We start from the raw sequence: 18,231 nt of genomic DNA, 5'->3' as shown, positions 1-18,231 counted from the left end.
GGCCACCCCCTGCCTGGCTGACGGTCGCATCTAGCGCACTGTCACGACGGAGCACATTCTGAGCAAAAGGCTTCAGGTTATATTTTTGGACTGCCATGGAGACTGGCCCTTCCATATGTAGGAAGGGTGTATAGTTGTGCTCAACATGAGCCTCCCGCTCTGATAATCCGGGCCGGGACAAGCAGGCAGCAGCCGGCCGATCCCAAGTAGCAGACACGCAGGTAAACACACTGTAATTACGATTGTATACTTTTCGAGACAGCTCGTAGTAACGTGTTTATCGTATTGACAAGGGGGGGGGGGGGTCTCTTGATACGGGTTAGAGCTTTTACAGCCAGTCCCCAGAAGGTTGTACTCTATACTGTAGCCATTGTGGCTAAAGCTATCTGATTTTCAATGTAATGTCAAAGCGTCATCAAATTGGGACGTGGGGTTTAGAGACGGGCATGCACACTGTTGCATGTGTTTTTAATATATTTAGGGTGTTGCGTTCCAGGTATCAAAACTGGATCGAGATATCATAATGCTTAAAACAATAATGGTTTAAGATCGAGATATCGATATCATAATGCTTAAAACGATAATGGTTTAAGTTCTGATACTCCTGCAAGTATATGTTAACCTATGAACTTATGAAAACACAGGGTGTTAGCATGTTAACTGTTGAAATACAAGCTTGTACAAAGTGTTTTAAGTTGAACGTTTTTTTGTTTTTCTCATGGTAAGGGGACTCCCCTGTCGGGAGTGTGTTGGTCAACGGTAAGAAGAATAACCTGGTAAGCTCAATTATGTTATATTTTTAGATCTTTACTGATTATGTGATTAACTCATAAACTAACTGCATGTGCATGTTTTTTAGGGGTTGGGAGATGGTAGACACCAAAAAGCCATTGTGATGCATGGTTTTCTTACTAGGCTATTATTACCCTTTCCTCTTTTGAACTTGCATCTTGGAGGTGCTCCAAATGCCTAACCTACAAGAGCCTTAAAAGGATGACCTCCTCTCATGTTGCAGGTCCAGTTTGTCTTACTGTTGCAGAGTGGGCCCTTTAAAACATGATCAGATGACTGCATTTGAGTTTGACTAGTAGAGGCCAAAAACATACAAACCTACATGGAAAAACCATTTAAGTGAAATACAGAATGCTGTGAGAGAACTAGAATATTCTGATTTGTAGGCCTATCACATTCCTTGAAAATCTAAATACAACTATCAAGGTTTAAACTTCTAAAGGTTTACAGCCATCAAGGTTTAAATAGATATGAGTCAAAATCTTCCAATTATAGAATGTGTTTACTGTGCATTTAAAAAAAAACTCACATCACAATGACATCACTGGGGTCAAATGCTCAATGTTCACGTTCACCCGTAGTTAATGCTTGAACCTGTAGGTTACAGGTTCAGACCTCAGTCAGACCTCACAGTGTCAAAGCAAAAGTATCTTAACTGCACTGTAGTTTAAAAGTATGAAAAGGTGGATTTGTATAGGTCACTTTATTACTGCTCATGTTCAGTATACCCACAGGCACAAGTGTCAGATTGTTATGTGCAGCAGTGATTGGACCCATATATGCTCTCAGGTTCTAGATGATATGCATAAGCTGCACCTTAGGTACCTTCTCATCAGTGATTTACTGTCGCCGTGATGCACCCTGCCTGTACAGGACAGAACCAAGCCTTATAGAAGGGAGCAGGTGATTGGCTGCCCTCCTCTCTGCTCTCAACCTAAAATTAGGCCAAGGAACCTTCCAGTATCAGCTGGGAGGCCTTAATTGCAGGGAGTGTTACATTTGACTGCCCTCCTTCGCTTTCCACTTCATTTCGTCTCCAAGTTGTCAACCTTTGTCCACTGCAGATAGCGTTTGTCGGGCTGCTTAAAATTGACAGATAAAATCGCTAATAAAGAACAAACGTCATTGTATACAATACTTTATTTCATGTAAGATTTTAAAAAATGAAGGTTTAATAACAAGAAAAGCAGAAATGACAATGACGGGTCTCTTAAGATTAAAATGTTACATTGGTAACATAAATAGGGTGGTGGAAAATTCCAGTGTGCAGCACTGAAAACAGAATCATGGTTAAATAGCAGGATAAAATGTTACTGTGTGTGAGATAAAGGGTTATTAATACAACAGACACAATCAATGTTCTGTAACCAGGTGATTCAGTTTCCGCAAAATCATTTGGCATTTCAATGCAGTATTTTATGAATGCACAAAAAAAGATGACTCACTTAAAAGCTTAGAGAATATGCAGCACCCAGTGTAGCCTAGCGTTTATAAGACATTTGACATTTTCCTGTGTTTTATACTGTATATATTTCCACACTATGAGGTTGGAGTAATACTGTGAAAATTATGATAATGCCCTTTTTAGTGTAAGAGCGGTTTGAAAAGGCAGTCTGAAATTTCAGCCTGTGTTGGTGGGATGGAGTTTTGGTCTGCCTAGGTGGTAAATTAGTTAATAGACCAGTAAGAAAGAGTTCCAAACCTGTCTGCCATTAAGAGCTCCTTTTCAGTTTTCCCCTCCCACTCAGACCCCTCCCAGACAATCCTAGCTAAATTCTTGCTTGAGATATTGCTCTTTGCTAAGAAGCTATTTATTGATTTTGACCATTTTAATTGAAAACAATCACAGTAAGGTACTTAATTGTAACCCAGAAATGATTTGATATTGATATAAAACAGCCGTATTGTGCCTTTAACACTATATTCAGGAGATGTTTGGATAATCTCAGGGCTCAGACAACAGCCACAAGAAAAATAAAATATAAACATGATATTACAATTAACGGGCTCAGTGATCAAACTTCCCAAACCAGAACATTTTACAAGAGTTACCATTTCAAATTCAAAGCTTAGGTTTTGGTTTTAGGTCACTTTCTGCATAATTTCCAACATACATGTGCGGTACATGTAAATGCATTCACCTAATGTTTGTCAATGGCATAAAATGAAGAGAAAAAAGATCAAGTAAAAGTAAGTTAAAAAAAACATTCATATATACATAAACATATGTGAAAGATACTTTTGACACGTAAGTCAAAACAAATCTGAAGATTAAATTGAACTGGGGAGTTCAAAGTGAGTACACAGCACAAAACAAAGCAACAACTAACCATTTAAGAAGTTCTCAAAAGTGACCTACTGAATGTGGTAGGAAAGGAATAAACTGTGAATTATATTGTTTTCATAACAAGTGCTACTGGAGGATATCCTCACAGGGTTTTCTGACAAGGTGGCCAAAGTTGTTGAAGTCCATACCATCTTGAATAGAAAGTCTTTGCCACCAACATTTGTATTTCAATATTCACCATGGTATAGGTCTGAAAAATAAAGAAAAAAGTAGTCAGATGTTTGTTTACCAATTATGTGTTGATGATTTTCTTGATGGTCATTGAATAGTTCAGCCACTGATCATTACCATGGGCCGAGGTGGTGGTGGAGAGCAGCTGTAAGGACAAGTTGAATTGATTGAACACTGCCCCCCTTCCTTTAAAACAATAGGCTACTGTATCATTGATAACCAAATAAATATTCCTCACACTGTCCTGTATTTTTTTCAGGGGGTTAAACTGCTCATGGCTGCCAGTTATAGCAATGGCAATGAACCAGGCCTGCTTTTCCAGCAGTACCCTCCAGCTCTACTGCCCAAGCCTGGCAAGGAAAATGCTAGACTCCAGAAACTACTCAAGAAAACTGAGAAAAAAATCAAGAAAAAAGCCGCCCCTGAGATCGCAAAGACACCTGTCCCTTTCCGCTCAAGCCTCTCGCCTGTGAATGAAGCAAGTCCTGACTTGGAGCACAGTGACCACTCAACCCCTCCCAAAACTCCAGAGGCATCCTTCTACACACAGCACCCCAGATTTTCTGTCAGGCCAGTCTATCGTCATGTGGCATCCCCTTACCCGCAGCAACGAGGAGCCACTTTTGGTGGAACAGCAAGGTTCGCCCCACAGCTGTATGCTGCTCCAGCCCCCACCTTCCCCCAATATGTGGCCCCACTCTACACATGTACTCCAACACCCCCGTCAGCCGTTCCAGGGCCAGCCTTGCATGAATTGGCACCCAAAACGCCTGAGCAAACGTCCTCTGTGCTTGACGTGACAACGACAGCTGCTGCTCAAATTGCTCCTCCAGTCACTGCTTCAGTACCTCATCCACTCAGTGCTCCAGTTGCTCTTGTCACAGTCACTCCTGCTGCCACACAACCTACTCTGCGAATAGCCCCAGTAGTAATACACCACAAAAGTCCAAGTCCACGTTTTAAAGCTACCGAAGCTGCACTAAAAGCACCCAAATCGATGTTTGATGTCCCTCAAATTAGGGTCTATACTGCATCTATGTCCCCCCTCCATGATTATACTGGATCAAACACATCTACTGCAGACGCATTATCTCTGAGTATAAGACCCACATCAGAAATCACAAGAGCTTTTACACCAACTGCTGAAATCAAAAGGATTGCAACACCTACATCCGGGGTAAAAAGAGGTTTAACACCTACACCTGGACTCCAAAGGAGTGCAACGCCTACATCTGAAGTGAAGAGAGCTAAAACACCAACTCATGATTTTTTAACACCAAGAACTCCTTTAGGTCGCCCTAAGACACCCTCATTTCATGTGTCCCGTGCCAAAACACCTGTTTTTGAAATATCAAGAACCAACCCACTTTTATTCGCTGTATCACCCATTACTACAGAGGCACAGATATCTAACACACCAACACCTGGCACTAATGCTGCCAGTCAGTCTTTGTCTGACCCTTCAAAATCACCTTCAACTATTCTAGGTGCAAGAACTCTGAATGGGGAAGTGACGTCAAAAGAGACTCCCACAGCTAAATCACCTCCTCAGAACACTTCAAAACCAGAGGCTCCTCGACACGAAAATCCTATAGTTGAGTCTGCCAGACCAAAGACCCCGACAAATCTATTAGGCTATCAAAGACCCAAGACTCCAACAGGTGTTGCACCCACATTTGGGTACCAAAGGCCCAAGACTCCAACAGATATCACACCGAAATCTGCTGTACCCTCCTATGGGTACCAAAGACCCAAGACTCCAACAATTGTCACACTAAAGCCTACAGCACCCACAGATGGGTACCAAAGACCCAAGACACCAACAAAAGAAACATCAAAACCTACAGCACCCTCAGATGGGAATCCAAGGCCCAAGACTCCCACCAATGAAGGGCATAAACCTATGACTCCAACAATTGAGTATCAAAAACCACAACCACCAGCAGGGTATCAAAGACCAAAGACTCCCACAGCTGGGGTATCATCTATAGGATTTCAAAGGCCCAAGACACCAACATATGAGGATCCTAAACCAACTCATACCTATTATGGGTTGACTCCTGCTGCATATGTTGCCCATGGTGGAATCCAAAGTTTTTCACCTTTATTTGGAATATCCAGGTCTAAGACGCCGACTCAAGAGGAATCTAAAGCCCAAGCGCTAGAAGCATCTAAAACACCTACCCAAGAGTTACCTGCAAAATCACGTCCTTTGCCCGAGGTGTCAAACCAGGAAGCACCCTTCAAAGAACTGGAAAAATCTATTTCAAGTGAGGCCATAGTATCCACGACAGTAGTTAAGCTTCCGCTTCCAACCATTGTTGTTACACAAGCTGAAGAGGTCTCAGAAACAAGAGTATCCACAGCTGTGACCAGCAAAATATCAACTCCCATTGCTGAAATGCCAAAGGTTAAAACTGTGGCAAACACAAGACCATGGGCTAAATCTCCAACACCAGAGGTTAAAACCCCAGTGAAGACACCAACTTATGGAGTTTACCCAAAACCCAAGACACCCACACCAGAAACCCAACGCAAGACAATACCTCCTTTCTCAAAAACAGAATCTCCTGTGGCTAAAGCCAGTGTGGTGCAACAGAAAGAGTTGAAGGAATCAACAGAGCCTAAAATGCCAACCAAAGCAACCTCTGAGGCTAAACCAGTAGGGACAAAGCCAACCAATTCTTTTCCACTTGCAAAGACTGAATCTCCTGAGAATCTTTTGTTGCCGGCTAAACCAAAGAATAACCAGGAAGCCAAACCTGAAAAGGTAGTATCAGCTCCAACCACACCATTGACAGAAGAAGGAAGAGAGGAAAGACTCTTTCCCAGCAGCTGAACCTCTTCTTAAAGTAATCCAAAAGCCAAAGGGCATGATGAAGTCTAAACTCAGTGGTTGGTCACGGCTCAAGAAGCACATGGTAGTGGAAGAAGAACCACCTATGTTCACAGAATCAGATCCTAAGAAAGAAACCGCCAAGGTGACTGAGCAGGAAGGAGGTGAAACGAAAAAGGATGAAAAGGTGTTATTCAAAGACATGGTGGCAGCCGTAACAGCTGACGATCCTCCCAAGGCAGCGAAGAAGTGGGATTCTCTTCTCTTCGATATGTTCTCCACTAAAGAGAAGATTATGCAGGTGATTGAAGCCAGCAAAAGTGAGGAGGAGAGGAAAGAGCAGCCAAAGGATGCAGGGAAAGAAATCCCATCCTTCGCCCATCGTCTGCCTGTTCTCCTTTTCAGCCCAAAGTTTGATGCCAAAAGGCTAAGAGAGGCTGCGTCAAGGCCACTAACTAAAATTTCGACAGTGTTTGAGATGGGTCTCATAGGGCGTAAAAATAAAGACGAGGAACCAAAAGACTTTAACAGAACAGCTAGAGGGTTCACTTGTCCTTAAACCATGTCTTTTTGGACTGGTAAAGATGAAACTGAGAAGAACATTTAGAAAAAGTCTATTGTTAAATGTTTTATGTGCACTGGTGTAGAAATGGTAGTCATAATGTACAGTTCCCATCTCTCGGATTGAAACAGGATACAATATTTAAGACAGTCTCATAGAGAATGTGGTCTTAACTTTATACTTGATAAATGCACCATGTTGCATTTTGAGCACTGATTGTTTTGTCGTCTGACTATGTTACACATTTGTGTGAATGTCTCTTTCTCTGATAATATGAAAATATTACCTTGACAATCAGAGGATAAGGGAAATGTATTGTTGTTTTCAAAGAATTTAGACATCTCGTGAGATTAAAATGTACAAAGATGAAGTTAATCTCTGAGTTATTTGTTTTGTCCACTGTTGAATCCTGATAGGACAATGAGATTATTTTTCAGAAGGGGTCCTGAGACTGTAGTGTAATGTACTTAGGTACACCATTTACTAAAAACGATAAACTCTCAGTTATAGCACGTGTCTTGAAATCGCAGATGAGTGTAGAGCCTATAGACTGTATTGATGCAGGTTTTGGGTATCTGAAGAAACTTGACTCCAGGGCATTTAGAGAAATGTTTCCAAAGATGGATGAAAAAGAGAGGAGAGGATGAAAGTAGTAGTGAAGTAGGACTGTATATTTCCCAAAATGGTGCTATTTAATGGTGCTTTCAAATAGACTAGATATTCAGGTGATACTTTTTAAAAAAATGTTTGAGTAGCCTGCAGATGCTTATACCAGCTTGGTATCCTTCCCATTTTTGGACTACAGGTCAGTGAGAGTGTTATTTGAGAAATAGGGTTGCTAACTCCTGTGGGGGACAAGTCAGCTCTATGAAGGATGTGTTTGACTGTTGGTGTGGGTGGATAAGAGGTCAGCGGAAGGGGTTGTGGGATATGGAAGGCAGTGACGACAGACGCTAAGACAAATGTATACAGGAAGTCCCTAAGGCCAAATCCTAACTGGAGATCCACAAATCTCCCATCGACATCAATGCAGGATTAACGTGAAAGTAAAATAGACTGAAATATCATGTTTCACACACAGTTTTCAAATACACAGCTTTCAAACGAGGCTCCGGAAGGGTCAAGAACTGAGAGTGACATTTGACCTTGAGTTTCTATAGGTTCCTCAGCTTGTTGTTGGTGCTTTACGTTTTTCTTTCATGCATGTCTATATTAAAAAGATGAAGAACATTATCTGTTATTGATAGAGTGATGTTCAACTGCTTTGGAATCTGAGATTTTGCTGCATAAGTTTACAGTAAATGTTATTTTCTATATATTTTTGATAAAACAAAAACTAAAAAAGTTTGAAGAGAACATTTTTTATGTTGGTTAATGTTTGACATAGAAAGTTCATCTTGAGCTATACAATTAAATAGAGAGAATTAATTCTGTAGTGAAGATAATGGGCAGATCAAGGGCTATTTCCCTTTGGTGTTTGATAGAATTCATGCTATTTAATTGTAACTGGTATTTTGTAGATTTAAATGTTTTATTTTTATCCGCAGGACCAGCAGAATAAAAAGGTGTTTTTTTGCCTAAGAAAATACGAGTTATTATTGGACTATTATGGTATTTACATGTTTTAAAATGTATAATTGTTGTCTAAACCCAGTCATCTCACCTGTTTTTCCATTCATGTATTCATCCATATTTTCATCATCATCATCAACAGGAATCTTCTCATATTTGCCATGAGCAGTCATCACAAATTTGTACTTTTTACCAGATGCATTGCCCTGAAAAGCATAGACTGATTTAGAACAGTGAGAATTTGCAACAGTATATATTATACACTAAGTTTGAAACAGAATATTCAAATACTGTACGTTTGTATTGACGTGTGTGTGTGTGAGCGTGTGTGTGTGTGTGTGTGTGTGTGAACACGCTCACCTTTGCCACTGCTCCTGAAATCCCAGGGGATGTTTCTCCAATGATCTCCCACATGTTCTTTTTCTGCATCACGTCACCAGCTTTTACATCCTGGGGAATGAACAGCACCAAACAGCAACTCTTCAAATGCTTTCTGGAGTTTTATATAAAATGGTTTTTGGAGCCATGCAAGATAAGCAACCTTCGATGCTTTGGTTCTGAACCACAGGAGGTTGGTGGTACCTTAATTGGGGAGAACGGGCTCATGGTAATGGCTGGAGTATACGTCAAACACATGGTTAATTGCCACTCCATTCGCTCCGTTCCAGCCATTGTTATAAGCCATCAGCAGCCCCCACTGTTCTGAACCTCCACAATATAACTCTACGCCTCACTAGATGGCAGCCTTGGATAAGGCCGACTGCACGCACACATCACTGATTCCCTGCATGCCTGGTGCACAGCTGTACTACAAACACTTACATGTAGAACAGTTCAGAAGGAAAATGGGAAGGGAAATAGAGCGAAAAGAGCAGTTACTTTAAGGGAAGACGTGAAGACAGTTGAAATAACACGAATGAGGAATGAAAGTAAAGGAAGTAGATACACAGATGCTGTATTTTGATGAAGATGATTCAGTCTCTCTAAAGGGGATGAGACACCCCTTGTAACTTCTTACTACATTGTTGAACCAGAAACCACTTCTGTGAAGGCGATGCCAGTGCTAGAGAATAGTGACGGAGAAGAGGTTGGCGGTAATGTATGAAACTTGTGAAATGCAGAGCCACATACAGTAAATGTATACCCATATACACTATATACTGTACACAACTGTTCTGAGCGAGACTTACAGCTGGTCTTGAGGGGGAGCTCCTGCTGGTGCCATCTGGGTTCCCCTTCACCCACTGGGTGATCATGTCCGCCACGCCCACCTTCAGACTCTCAGCATCCTGCTGGCACACACATATTTCCACTCAGGCACTCAACAAGACAGTTCCATTCCTTAGGCATTCCTTATTCTCTTGTGACAGACTGTTACAGATAAATGTAGCTGTCCAGCACACACACAACATTTGGGTACAGAGATTAGGCAGCTCTATTTTCATCCATAAGCGTGACTCCCAGGTTATACACCATTAAGCTACAGATGTAGGATCTTAATTTGATCATCCTGTTGAAATGTTTAACTTGCAGTGTATTTAAGGTTAAAAAAGACTTTTGAAGTTTGTAATTTCGAAAAACGTATCAGCCCCTACAATAATGCCCATTAATTATAATCCACATAATAATTCACATTTCCTGTCGCTGCAGGATTATTTTCCTGCTGTAGCAAACTGGCTCAAATGAAGATTCTACATCTGTAGTCCAAGACTGCTACTCTGTGGCTGCATCCTCCAGACTGCCATGAAACTCCTCCCCTGTAATTTACTCTCCATTGTCCTCTCACTCAACTTCTTTCAAACTAGCCTGTCTGGTCCATCAGCCTTTAGGTTTGTTTTCATTAGGGCTACTCCTGCGGTGAAAGCCGTTGGCATGGTGCAAGAAAGGGGACGACATACTGTATCTCTGGGGGCAGATTAGCAGCTACTGCTACAGATGTAGGATCTTAATTTGATCGCCCTGTTGTAGGATAACATTCCAGCAATGCAGGAAATGTAAAACTTGTAGTGCTTCTGAAGTTTGTAATTTCTACTTTGAAATTTCAGACTTGCTTTTCCCTTATGAAAAAATGTATCAGCCCCTACAATAATGTCCATTAATTTGAATCCACATAATAACACACATTTCCTGTTGCTGCAAAAAAAAATCCTGCTGTGGCAACCTGGCTCAAATTAGGATCCAACATCTGTACATGCTATGGAATACCCGGGATGGGGGGAAACCACACATTTGTGATAGAGTTAAAATAAACAACAGCCATAAGGGCCTCAGATCTATACCGCCGTGGCTCACATGCTGTTTGTTATTCCTCTCGCCCCGGGGTCAAGCTGCCATGCCTTTCTGGCTATTTCAAAGAACCCTGGCCTGCACACGGGGAATGGGATAGAGTAATTAAAAACATCAGGGAGAGAGGGGGCTGTGACAAAGGTGTGAGATCACAACCCTACAATAGCATGGAGAGGAGCATTGGGACAGATATAATTAGACATCTGCACAATGTGTAAATGTCTTTTGAAAGAGAGCTACAGGGCCTTGCGAAAGTATTTGGCCCCCTTGAACTTTGCGACCTTTTGCCACATTTCAGGCTTCAAACATAAAGATATAAAACTGTATTTTTTTGTGAAGAATCAACAACAAGTGGCACACAACCATGAAGTGGAACGACATTTATTGGATATTTCAAACTTTTTTAACAATTCAAAAACTGAAAAATTGGGCGTGCAAAATTATTCAGCCCCTTTACTTTCAGTGCAGCAAACTCTCTCCAGAAGTTCAGTGAGGATCTCTGAATGATCCAATGTTGACCTAAATGACTAATGATGATAAATACAATCCACCTGTGTGTAATCAAGTCTCCATATAAATGCACCTGCACTGTGATAGTCTCAGAGGTCCGTTAAAAGCGCAGAGAGCATCATGAAGAACAAGGAACACACCAGGCAGGTCCGAGATACTGTTGTGAAGTAGTTTAAAGCCGGATTTGGATACAAAAATTATTCTCAAGAATTAAACATCCCAAGGAGCACTGTGCAAGCAATAATATTGAAATGGAAGGAGTATCAGACCACTGCAAATCTACCAAGACCTGGCCGTCCCTCTAAACTTTCAGCTCATACAAGGAGAAGACTGATCAGAGATGCAGCCAAGAGGCCCATGATCACTCTGGATGAACTGCAGAGATCTACAGCTGAGGTGGGAGACTCTGTCCATAGGACAACAATCAGTCGTATATTGCACAAATCTGGCCTTTATGGAAGAGAGGCAAGAAGAAAGGCATTTCTTAAAGATATCCATAAAAAGTGTCATTTAAAGTTTGCCACAAGCCACCTGGGAGACACACCAAACATGTGGAAGAAGGTGCTCTGGTCAGATGAAACCAAAATTGAACTTTTTGGCAACAATGCAAAATGTTATGTTTGGCGTAAAAACAACACAGCTCATCACCCTGAACACACCCTATCCCCACTGTCAAACATGGTGGTGGCAGCATCATGGTTTGGGCCTGCTTTTCTTCAGCAGGGACAGGGAAGATGGTTAAAATTGATGGGAAGATGGATGGATCCAAATACCGGACCATTCTGGAAAAAAACCTGATGGAGTTTGCAAAAGACCTGAGACTTGGACAGAGATTTGTCTTCCAACAAGACAATGATCCAAAACATAAAGCAACATCTACAATGGAATGGTTCAAAAATAAACATATCCAGGTGTTAGAATGGCCAAGTCAAAGTCCAGACCTGAATCCAATCGAGAATCTGTGGAAAGAACTGAAAACTGCTGTTCACAAATGCTCTCCATCCAACCTCACTGAGCTCGAGCTGTTTTGCAAGGAGGAATGGGAAAAAATTTAAGTCTCTCGATGTGCAAAACTGATAGCTGATGATACTGATACCCCAAGCGACTTACAGCTGTAATCGCAGCAAAAGGTGGTGCTACAAAGTATTAACTTAAGGGGGCTGAATAATTTTGCACGCCCAATTGTTCAGTTTTAGATTTGTTAAAACAGTTTGAAATATCCAATTAATGTCGTTCCACTTCATGATTGTGTCCCACTTGTTGTTGATTCTTCACAAAAAAATACAGTTTTATATCTTTATGTTTGAAGCCTGAAATGTGGCAAAAGGTCGCAAAGTTCAAGGGGGCCGAATACTTTCTCAAGGCACTGTAGGTAGATTTCTGTGTCTCTAGTCTACAGTATAACTCCAGGCAGCTACTGAATGCAAAGAGCATTCATGTTTTGTATCCGTAAGGTTCTATTTATGTTGTTGGGTGATTAATGTCCAGTCGTTGGTGATGGTGCAAATGACTTAGACTTCTTTGACTTTATTCATTAATGTGTATGTAACGTTATGGGGTTGTTTCCTTGCCTTGGGTGGAGTGCCTTTGGCCAGGCTCTGGTTCCAGGCCTCTCCAGCCTCAAACAAGTTCTTCTTGGAGGACACTGGCTCAGGTGACATGGGGATGTCCGTCAGGCCCTGTTTGGTTGCCTTGACCTCCTGGGAGTACTACACAACAGAACGATACAATATACTTTATTGACCATTTGCATGGAATTAGCATATAACAGAATTCCAGATCAAAAAGCGTATTTATTAAGCTTGTTCACTTAAAAAGTCTAAAAGAAATGTGAGATAATGTCTAGATGCTTTTTATAGCAGAGATCAAGTTTATAAATTGCTTGGCTGGGCTGATGAGACAGTGGAGTGCACAGTCAGATGAAACAGAGTAAATAGGCATTTTAACGTCATGGAGTTAGCCGGTGGTAACTTGTGGAATAGACACCGGCTGGAACGCGGTTTTAACCAATCAGTATTCAGGATTAGACCCACCCTATTGCATAAAGAACAGCATAACACAGTTAGACACAATGAGTAACAAAGTCTAGAAACAAAGTAAACATGGCATGCTAGTGATCTGATGATGCAATAGGGACTTCATGGGAGAGCAGTAGGAGGGCCTCACACACACAACTACTCCCATGTACTTATAGTATGACTCAGGCACCACTCAGGAGATGAGAAAGCAAGCTCAGTCTAGCCTCAAGTGCCCATCAATCCTCTCCCAAATTATAGAGTAGACAGGTGGTTTGACGGACTGGGCCTGACTAAGGCCACCTGACTGACTTTGATGTGTGAACACTGATACTGACAGGTTTCCATACAATTGTTGACCGATTTTCACGAAAATATTCTAAAATCCCACCAGAGGGGTGTATCTATCAAACTGACACTGCAGATGAAAGGCTGTGTGTGATGACATAGTGCACATACAAACATTTTTTTGCAGTTTCATTCCCGTGTACCGAATAAAACATACAAGGTAAATGGGTTTCCATCGCATTTTCAACTCTACTGATGGTTTTGTCGGTAGACAATATTGAATTATGTAGCACACTCTGGTCTACAGTGCGGGTATAGTCTACAGTCAATCATTGATCATCATGCCCCCAGAATAAGACCCTCGATATTTATTGTAGAGGAGCATCAAGCTCATCACTGTGCACTTTCATGACCGTGAAGCTCATCTGACTCAACAGTAGCTCCAAGAAACTGCATGCTTTCCCAACGAGTCAGAGTGGGACGACCACAAAACACATCATTGCGTGACTCCAAGTTTACTTCGATATGATGGTTATTATATCAATATTTGCGCATAAAGGCATTTCCACAGCCATTTCTCGCATAATTAATTTTACAGACACAAAAAGATCCCACCTTATCTAGCATATTTCGTTTTTGTTGACATTTGGAAAGTTTGCAGACAAATTTGCTGTGTCCGTCAGGCCTGTCGTGATATGTTTTATCCAACGTACTTTACTCGCATAAAAAGGTTGAATGGAAACCTGGTTACTTTATTGATATGAGTCTGATAAGGTTGAAATGAGTCTGAGCCTGAGGTATAATATAATGATGTATGTGTGAGACTGACACAGTGTGTAACCTATAGAGAGGCAGAGAAGGTGGCAGAGAAGTCTGGCTGAATAGTCACCAGATGAAAGCCTTCATCACAGCCTCCACCAATGGGGCCTCTGGCTGTCGGGACAGAGGGAGGGGCAGAAACAAGGTGGGAGCTAACCTCGATGGCGGTGGTGTATTGCTCCAGCCTGTCATCGATCTTGGCGAGGAGAACAGGGGGCTGTGTCTTCTTGAAGCTGTTGCTGTATCCAAAATAGAGACGCTCAGTCAGAGGAGAGTGAAATACAACACAGGAGGACAACTGGTTGGGGGAAGAAAAACAATAATGTTTTACTATCTCATCTGACTGGCAACAGGCCTGCAAGTGAGCACGGATCATCCTTTCACTCCCCTATTGAAATATTCCACTGGGGACAGATGTCAGTTCAATGTCTAGTTTTAATTTACATCTGTTGAAGTTGTCAACTTCTATGAATTCAATGTGAAATCAACAAAACATTTCCACCATGATTTTGAATTTAGGTTAAAAGTTGGGTGAAAAACAGACAAAATTCTCTCACGTCGATGACTTTTTCAAATTCAGTCAGTTTTCCACGTTGATTCGTGGGCTGAAATGATGTGGAAACAAAGTTGATTCAATTTGTTTTTGCCCAGTGTGGGGATACACCCCCTTGGTAAAATTAGCCATTTGAATCTGCCCTGCAATTAGACAGGGGATGGGATTGCATGGCCTCTTGCAGGGACTTCTGTCAACACTGTCTATCAGGCCTAATATTCGGCTTGTACGCTGACCACAGTGGGACCCTGTGTGAAGGACCCCCACACACACACACACACACACACACACACACACACACACACACACACACACACACACACACACACACACACACACACACACACACACACACACACACACACACACACACACACACACACACACACACACACACACACAGCCAGCCAGCCAGCTGCCTAAAATCCACTACACAGAGCTAAAGTCAGATATATACGCTAATAACAAAAACAAATATATTGGGTCCATCTGAAAATGATGAGCTTATTCCCTGCATTTCAAAATGGCCCCAAAATCTATTTATATTAGTAAGAGAACTCCCATGAAAGGCATGTGCCATTAGCCTGATAGGGCTGGCTAGTTTGAAAATTAAATAGCTTCTTTAGGCATGGCACAATTGCTTTAACATGATAAACGGCCCACAAATCTTTTGCTCTGCAAAGACGTTCAAATTGGCTTGGCTAAATGATGTCATGCTTTCTAACTGCATGAGAGAAGGCTGTTATAAGTAAAGGGGCGAAGGAAGCCGTCTGTCTGTCACCCATAACTTCTTCTCCAGAATGCTTTGATTTGGTCTAATAGTGTTTTTACACACATCAACACGGGTGCGTAACACCCACATCAAAGGACTGTCACTAGTGATGTCACTAAACTCTCCCTCCGTCCTAGACTAAAACATGAAACACTCAATTATTCAGATCTCAAACCTGCACCTGGATGATAAAGTCGTTATTACGCCCTGTTTTCATTCACACTCTCCATATTCATTTAACCCGGACCTGGCCTCTACTACTCCAACTGCTCAGAGCTTTTTACCACTGATAACTGACTACTGTGGTCAGACTGCATGGAGCCACACAGCAGTCTCACAGTCCAGAGCTATAGCTCACCAGCCATCAGAGAGAACCCAGCCAGCCCAGGCTCCAGCCCCCACATCTGGTCAGAGTTAACCAAGCCATAAATCACCCAGGTTGACAAAGGTGATGCACTGAGAGAGGTTTAGAGGTCACCACCGGCCCTCTTTTTCTATGTTTACTTTTACACGCCAGCCATTTAGCCGGCATAACTGCTGTTCTGCCATAGATAGCACCTCTCCATCCAGGCTTCCTCAAGGGGGCCCAGTGGGACTTTGGTCAACTTCAAGTTGCAACCAAGATTTAGAAAGAAACTGTGAGAGTACAATTTAAACAACATAGGGTGTGGAATTTGTTTGTTTACTTTGAGAGATTCATTGTGAAAATGTCTCACCTTTTCTTTAGGGATCGGTTCAAGGATTCCGTTCGCTCTGTGATCTGAAAAATATGAAGAGGATTTTGAAGGGGATTGTTTTGGAATTAGAATAGAACAGTGAAGTGTTCCATGACTTCTAGAATTGTCAGACTGGGGATTCTCATGATCAGTGTGATGTTAATCACAGCCCTGGATTTAGCCTGACACAGTAAAGATCTCTTCCAAGTCAAACAGAGCAATGTTCTACTGGTCTTTATCAACTGTCTCCATCTGCCTGTATCTGTCCATTTATATTACCAGAGAGAGATTCAAGCTAACTCTGCCTTAATCCAAGGTTTACTGCAGGCATAGTTATAATGAAATCAGGGTGTGGGAAGGCTTCCAAAACCCATTCCTTACCTTGAATCTGTGTGTTTACTGCATTACTTACTGCATTAATCAAGAAAATATGTTTGGGATTGCAAGTCTTAGGTTAATCATTAATCAAAACACTAATATTTGTATGAGAGGGGTTCTAGTTTGAGGCAGGGTCATAATGTCCTGTCCTCTACCCTTGCTTGCCAAAGAGGTCATACTTCAAAGGATCCAGCACCAAGCTCTGGTTCCTCCCACACAGAAGGATCCCTTATGTTACTGTTCACTGTTCAGCCCCCAACCTGAATCAAATAGCACAACATGTCGACCCCAACTCACAGAGCATGTATTTTCTCCTGTCAAACTCTATTCATTCTCTCTCTAAAATTACACACACAATCAGAGGGAATCTCATGACAGCACTCTAAGGACCAAGGCCCAAGGACACCACCACAGAAACCCAGTCACCACATAGCCCTGTACAGTCGGGTTAGAAAGTGAAAATAAGAGATAGTGGATGGAAACGTAATATAAAAGAGATAGTGGGTGGAAACGTAATATTAAAGAGATATGGGATGGAAACGTAACATTAAAGAGATAGTGAATGGAAACATAATATTATCAGTAGCTGAACTTGTTGCCTGTCAAGGAGACAATAAGGAGACTGAATGCTACATGCAGCGAGTGCGTTTACGACAGTTGAGAGCTACATGATATATGCATCTGGTTGTAAAAATGTAATTAGCTATCTCAATGATCTGACTGATACATTAAAGTCAGAGTTGAGCCAGGCTCATAAAGCAAGCTCATAGGGTTGGGGTGTTAGAAATGACATCCAGCTCTAAAAGGTTATCTAGGGTCCCTACTGGAATCTCCTGGCAGAACACAAAGCCAGTAACTGTGATTAGGCTACATGTCCTAATGGGATCGGAGTGGATCATAAATCCCGTGGAATGTATCTGACAGGCAACAAGTCTAATGAAATGATACAAGATGCAGGAGTACAGTACTATACTCAACCCTTCACAACATGCCATGCAGTGTAAATGCTCAAATCCAAACAAATCAACCCATGGAAACACATTTTGAATTATTATTAGTTGTAAAATTAATTTAGCCTTTATTTAACTAGGTAAGTCAGTTAAAGAACAAAGTCTTATTTACAATGACAGCCTACCAGGGAACAGTGGGTTAACTGCCTTGCTCAGTGGCAGAACGACAGATTTTTACCTTGTCAGCTCTGGGATTCAATCTAACCACTAGGCTACCTGCCGCCAGTCTAACTGTATCTGTATTAGAGGATGACCGATTATTGGAGGACCAAAAAAGCCGAATAATGATTAATCGGCCGATTAAAAAAAAAATGTATTTGTAATAATGACAATTACAACAATACTGAATGAACACTTATTTTAACTTAATATAATACAACAATAAAAATCCATTTAGCCTCAAATAATGAAACAAAAATTTGGTTTAAATAATGCAAAAACAAAGTGTTGGAGAAGTAAAAGTGCAATATGTGCCACGTACAAAAGCTAACGTTTGAGTTCCTTGCTCAGAACATGAGAACATATGAAAGTTGGTGGTTCCTTTTAACATGAGACTTCAATATTCCCAGGTAAGAGGTTTTAGGTTGTAGTTAATATAGTATTT

General features: G+C 41.5%; 2 protein-coding genes across 3 annotated transcripts in view; one reads left to right on the top strand and one right to left on the bottom strand.

The window, feature by feature from the left end:
- The first annotated feature begins 42 nt into the window (after nucleotides 1–42).
- On the top strand, nucleotides 43–7,078 carry LOC124037613 (proline-rich extensin-like protein EPR1). Its single transcript, XM_046352487.1, has 3 exons — nucleotides 43–221; nucleotides 727–776; nucleotides 3,570–7,078. The coding sequence occupies exon 3, from the start codon at nucleotides 3,585–3,587 to the stop codon at nucleotides 6,147–6,149; it is 2,565 nt and encodes an 854-aa protein (XP_046208443.1). The 5' UTR covers nucleotides 43–221; nucleotides 727–776; nucleotides 3,570–3,584; the 3' UTR covers nucleotides 6,150–7,078.
- The window catches only part of LOC124037614 (non-muscle caldesmon-like), a 43,279-nt gene continuing 26,962 nt past the window's right edge, over nucleotides 1,915–18,231 (bottom strand). For both annotated transcript variants that reach the window (XM_046352488.1, XM_046352489.1), the window contains 7 exons: nucleotides 16,240–16,283; nucleotides 14,356–14,437; nucleotides 12,648–12,785; nucleotides 9,471–9,569; nucleotides 8,641–8,730; nucleotides 8,372–8,486; nucleotides 1,915–3,329 (listed from right to left, as the gene is read on the bottom strand). In XM_046352488.1, the coding sequence (XP_046208444.1) occupies nucleotides 3,307–3,329; nucleotides 8,372–8,486; nucleotides 8,641–8,730; nucleotides 9,471–9,569; nucleotides 12,648–12,785; nucleotides 14,356–14,437; nucleotides 16,240–16,283 (591 nt within the window). In that variant the 3' untranslated portion in view covers nucleotides 1,915–3,306. The remainder of the gene's footprint in view (nucleotides 3,330–8,371; nucleotides 8,487–8,640; nucleotides 8,731–9,470; nucleotides 9,570–12,647; nucleotides 12,786–14,355; nucleotides 14,438–16,239; nucleotides 16,284–18,231) is intronic.

The sequence above is a fragment of the Oncorhynchus gorbuscha genome, linkage group LG06 (assembly GCF_021184085.1).
Source record: "Oncorhynchus gorbuscha isolate QuinsamMale2020 ecotype Even-year linkage group LG06, OgorEven_v1.0, whole genome shotgun sequence".
Lineage (NCBI taxonomy): Eukaryota > Metazoa > Chordata > Actinopteri > Salmoniformes > Salmonidae > Oncorhynchus > Oncorhynchus gorbuscha.
The sequence above is the reverse complement of the archived record's forward strand: the minus strand, read 5'-3'. Positions and strand labels throughout refer to the sequence as shown.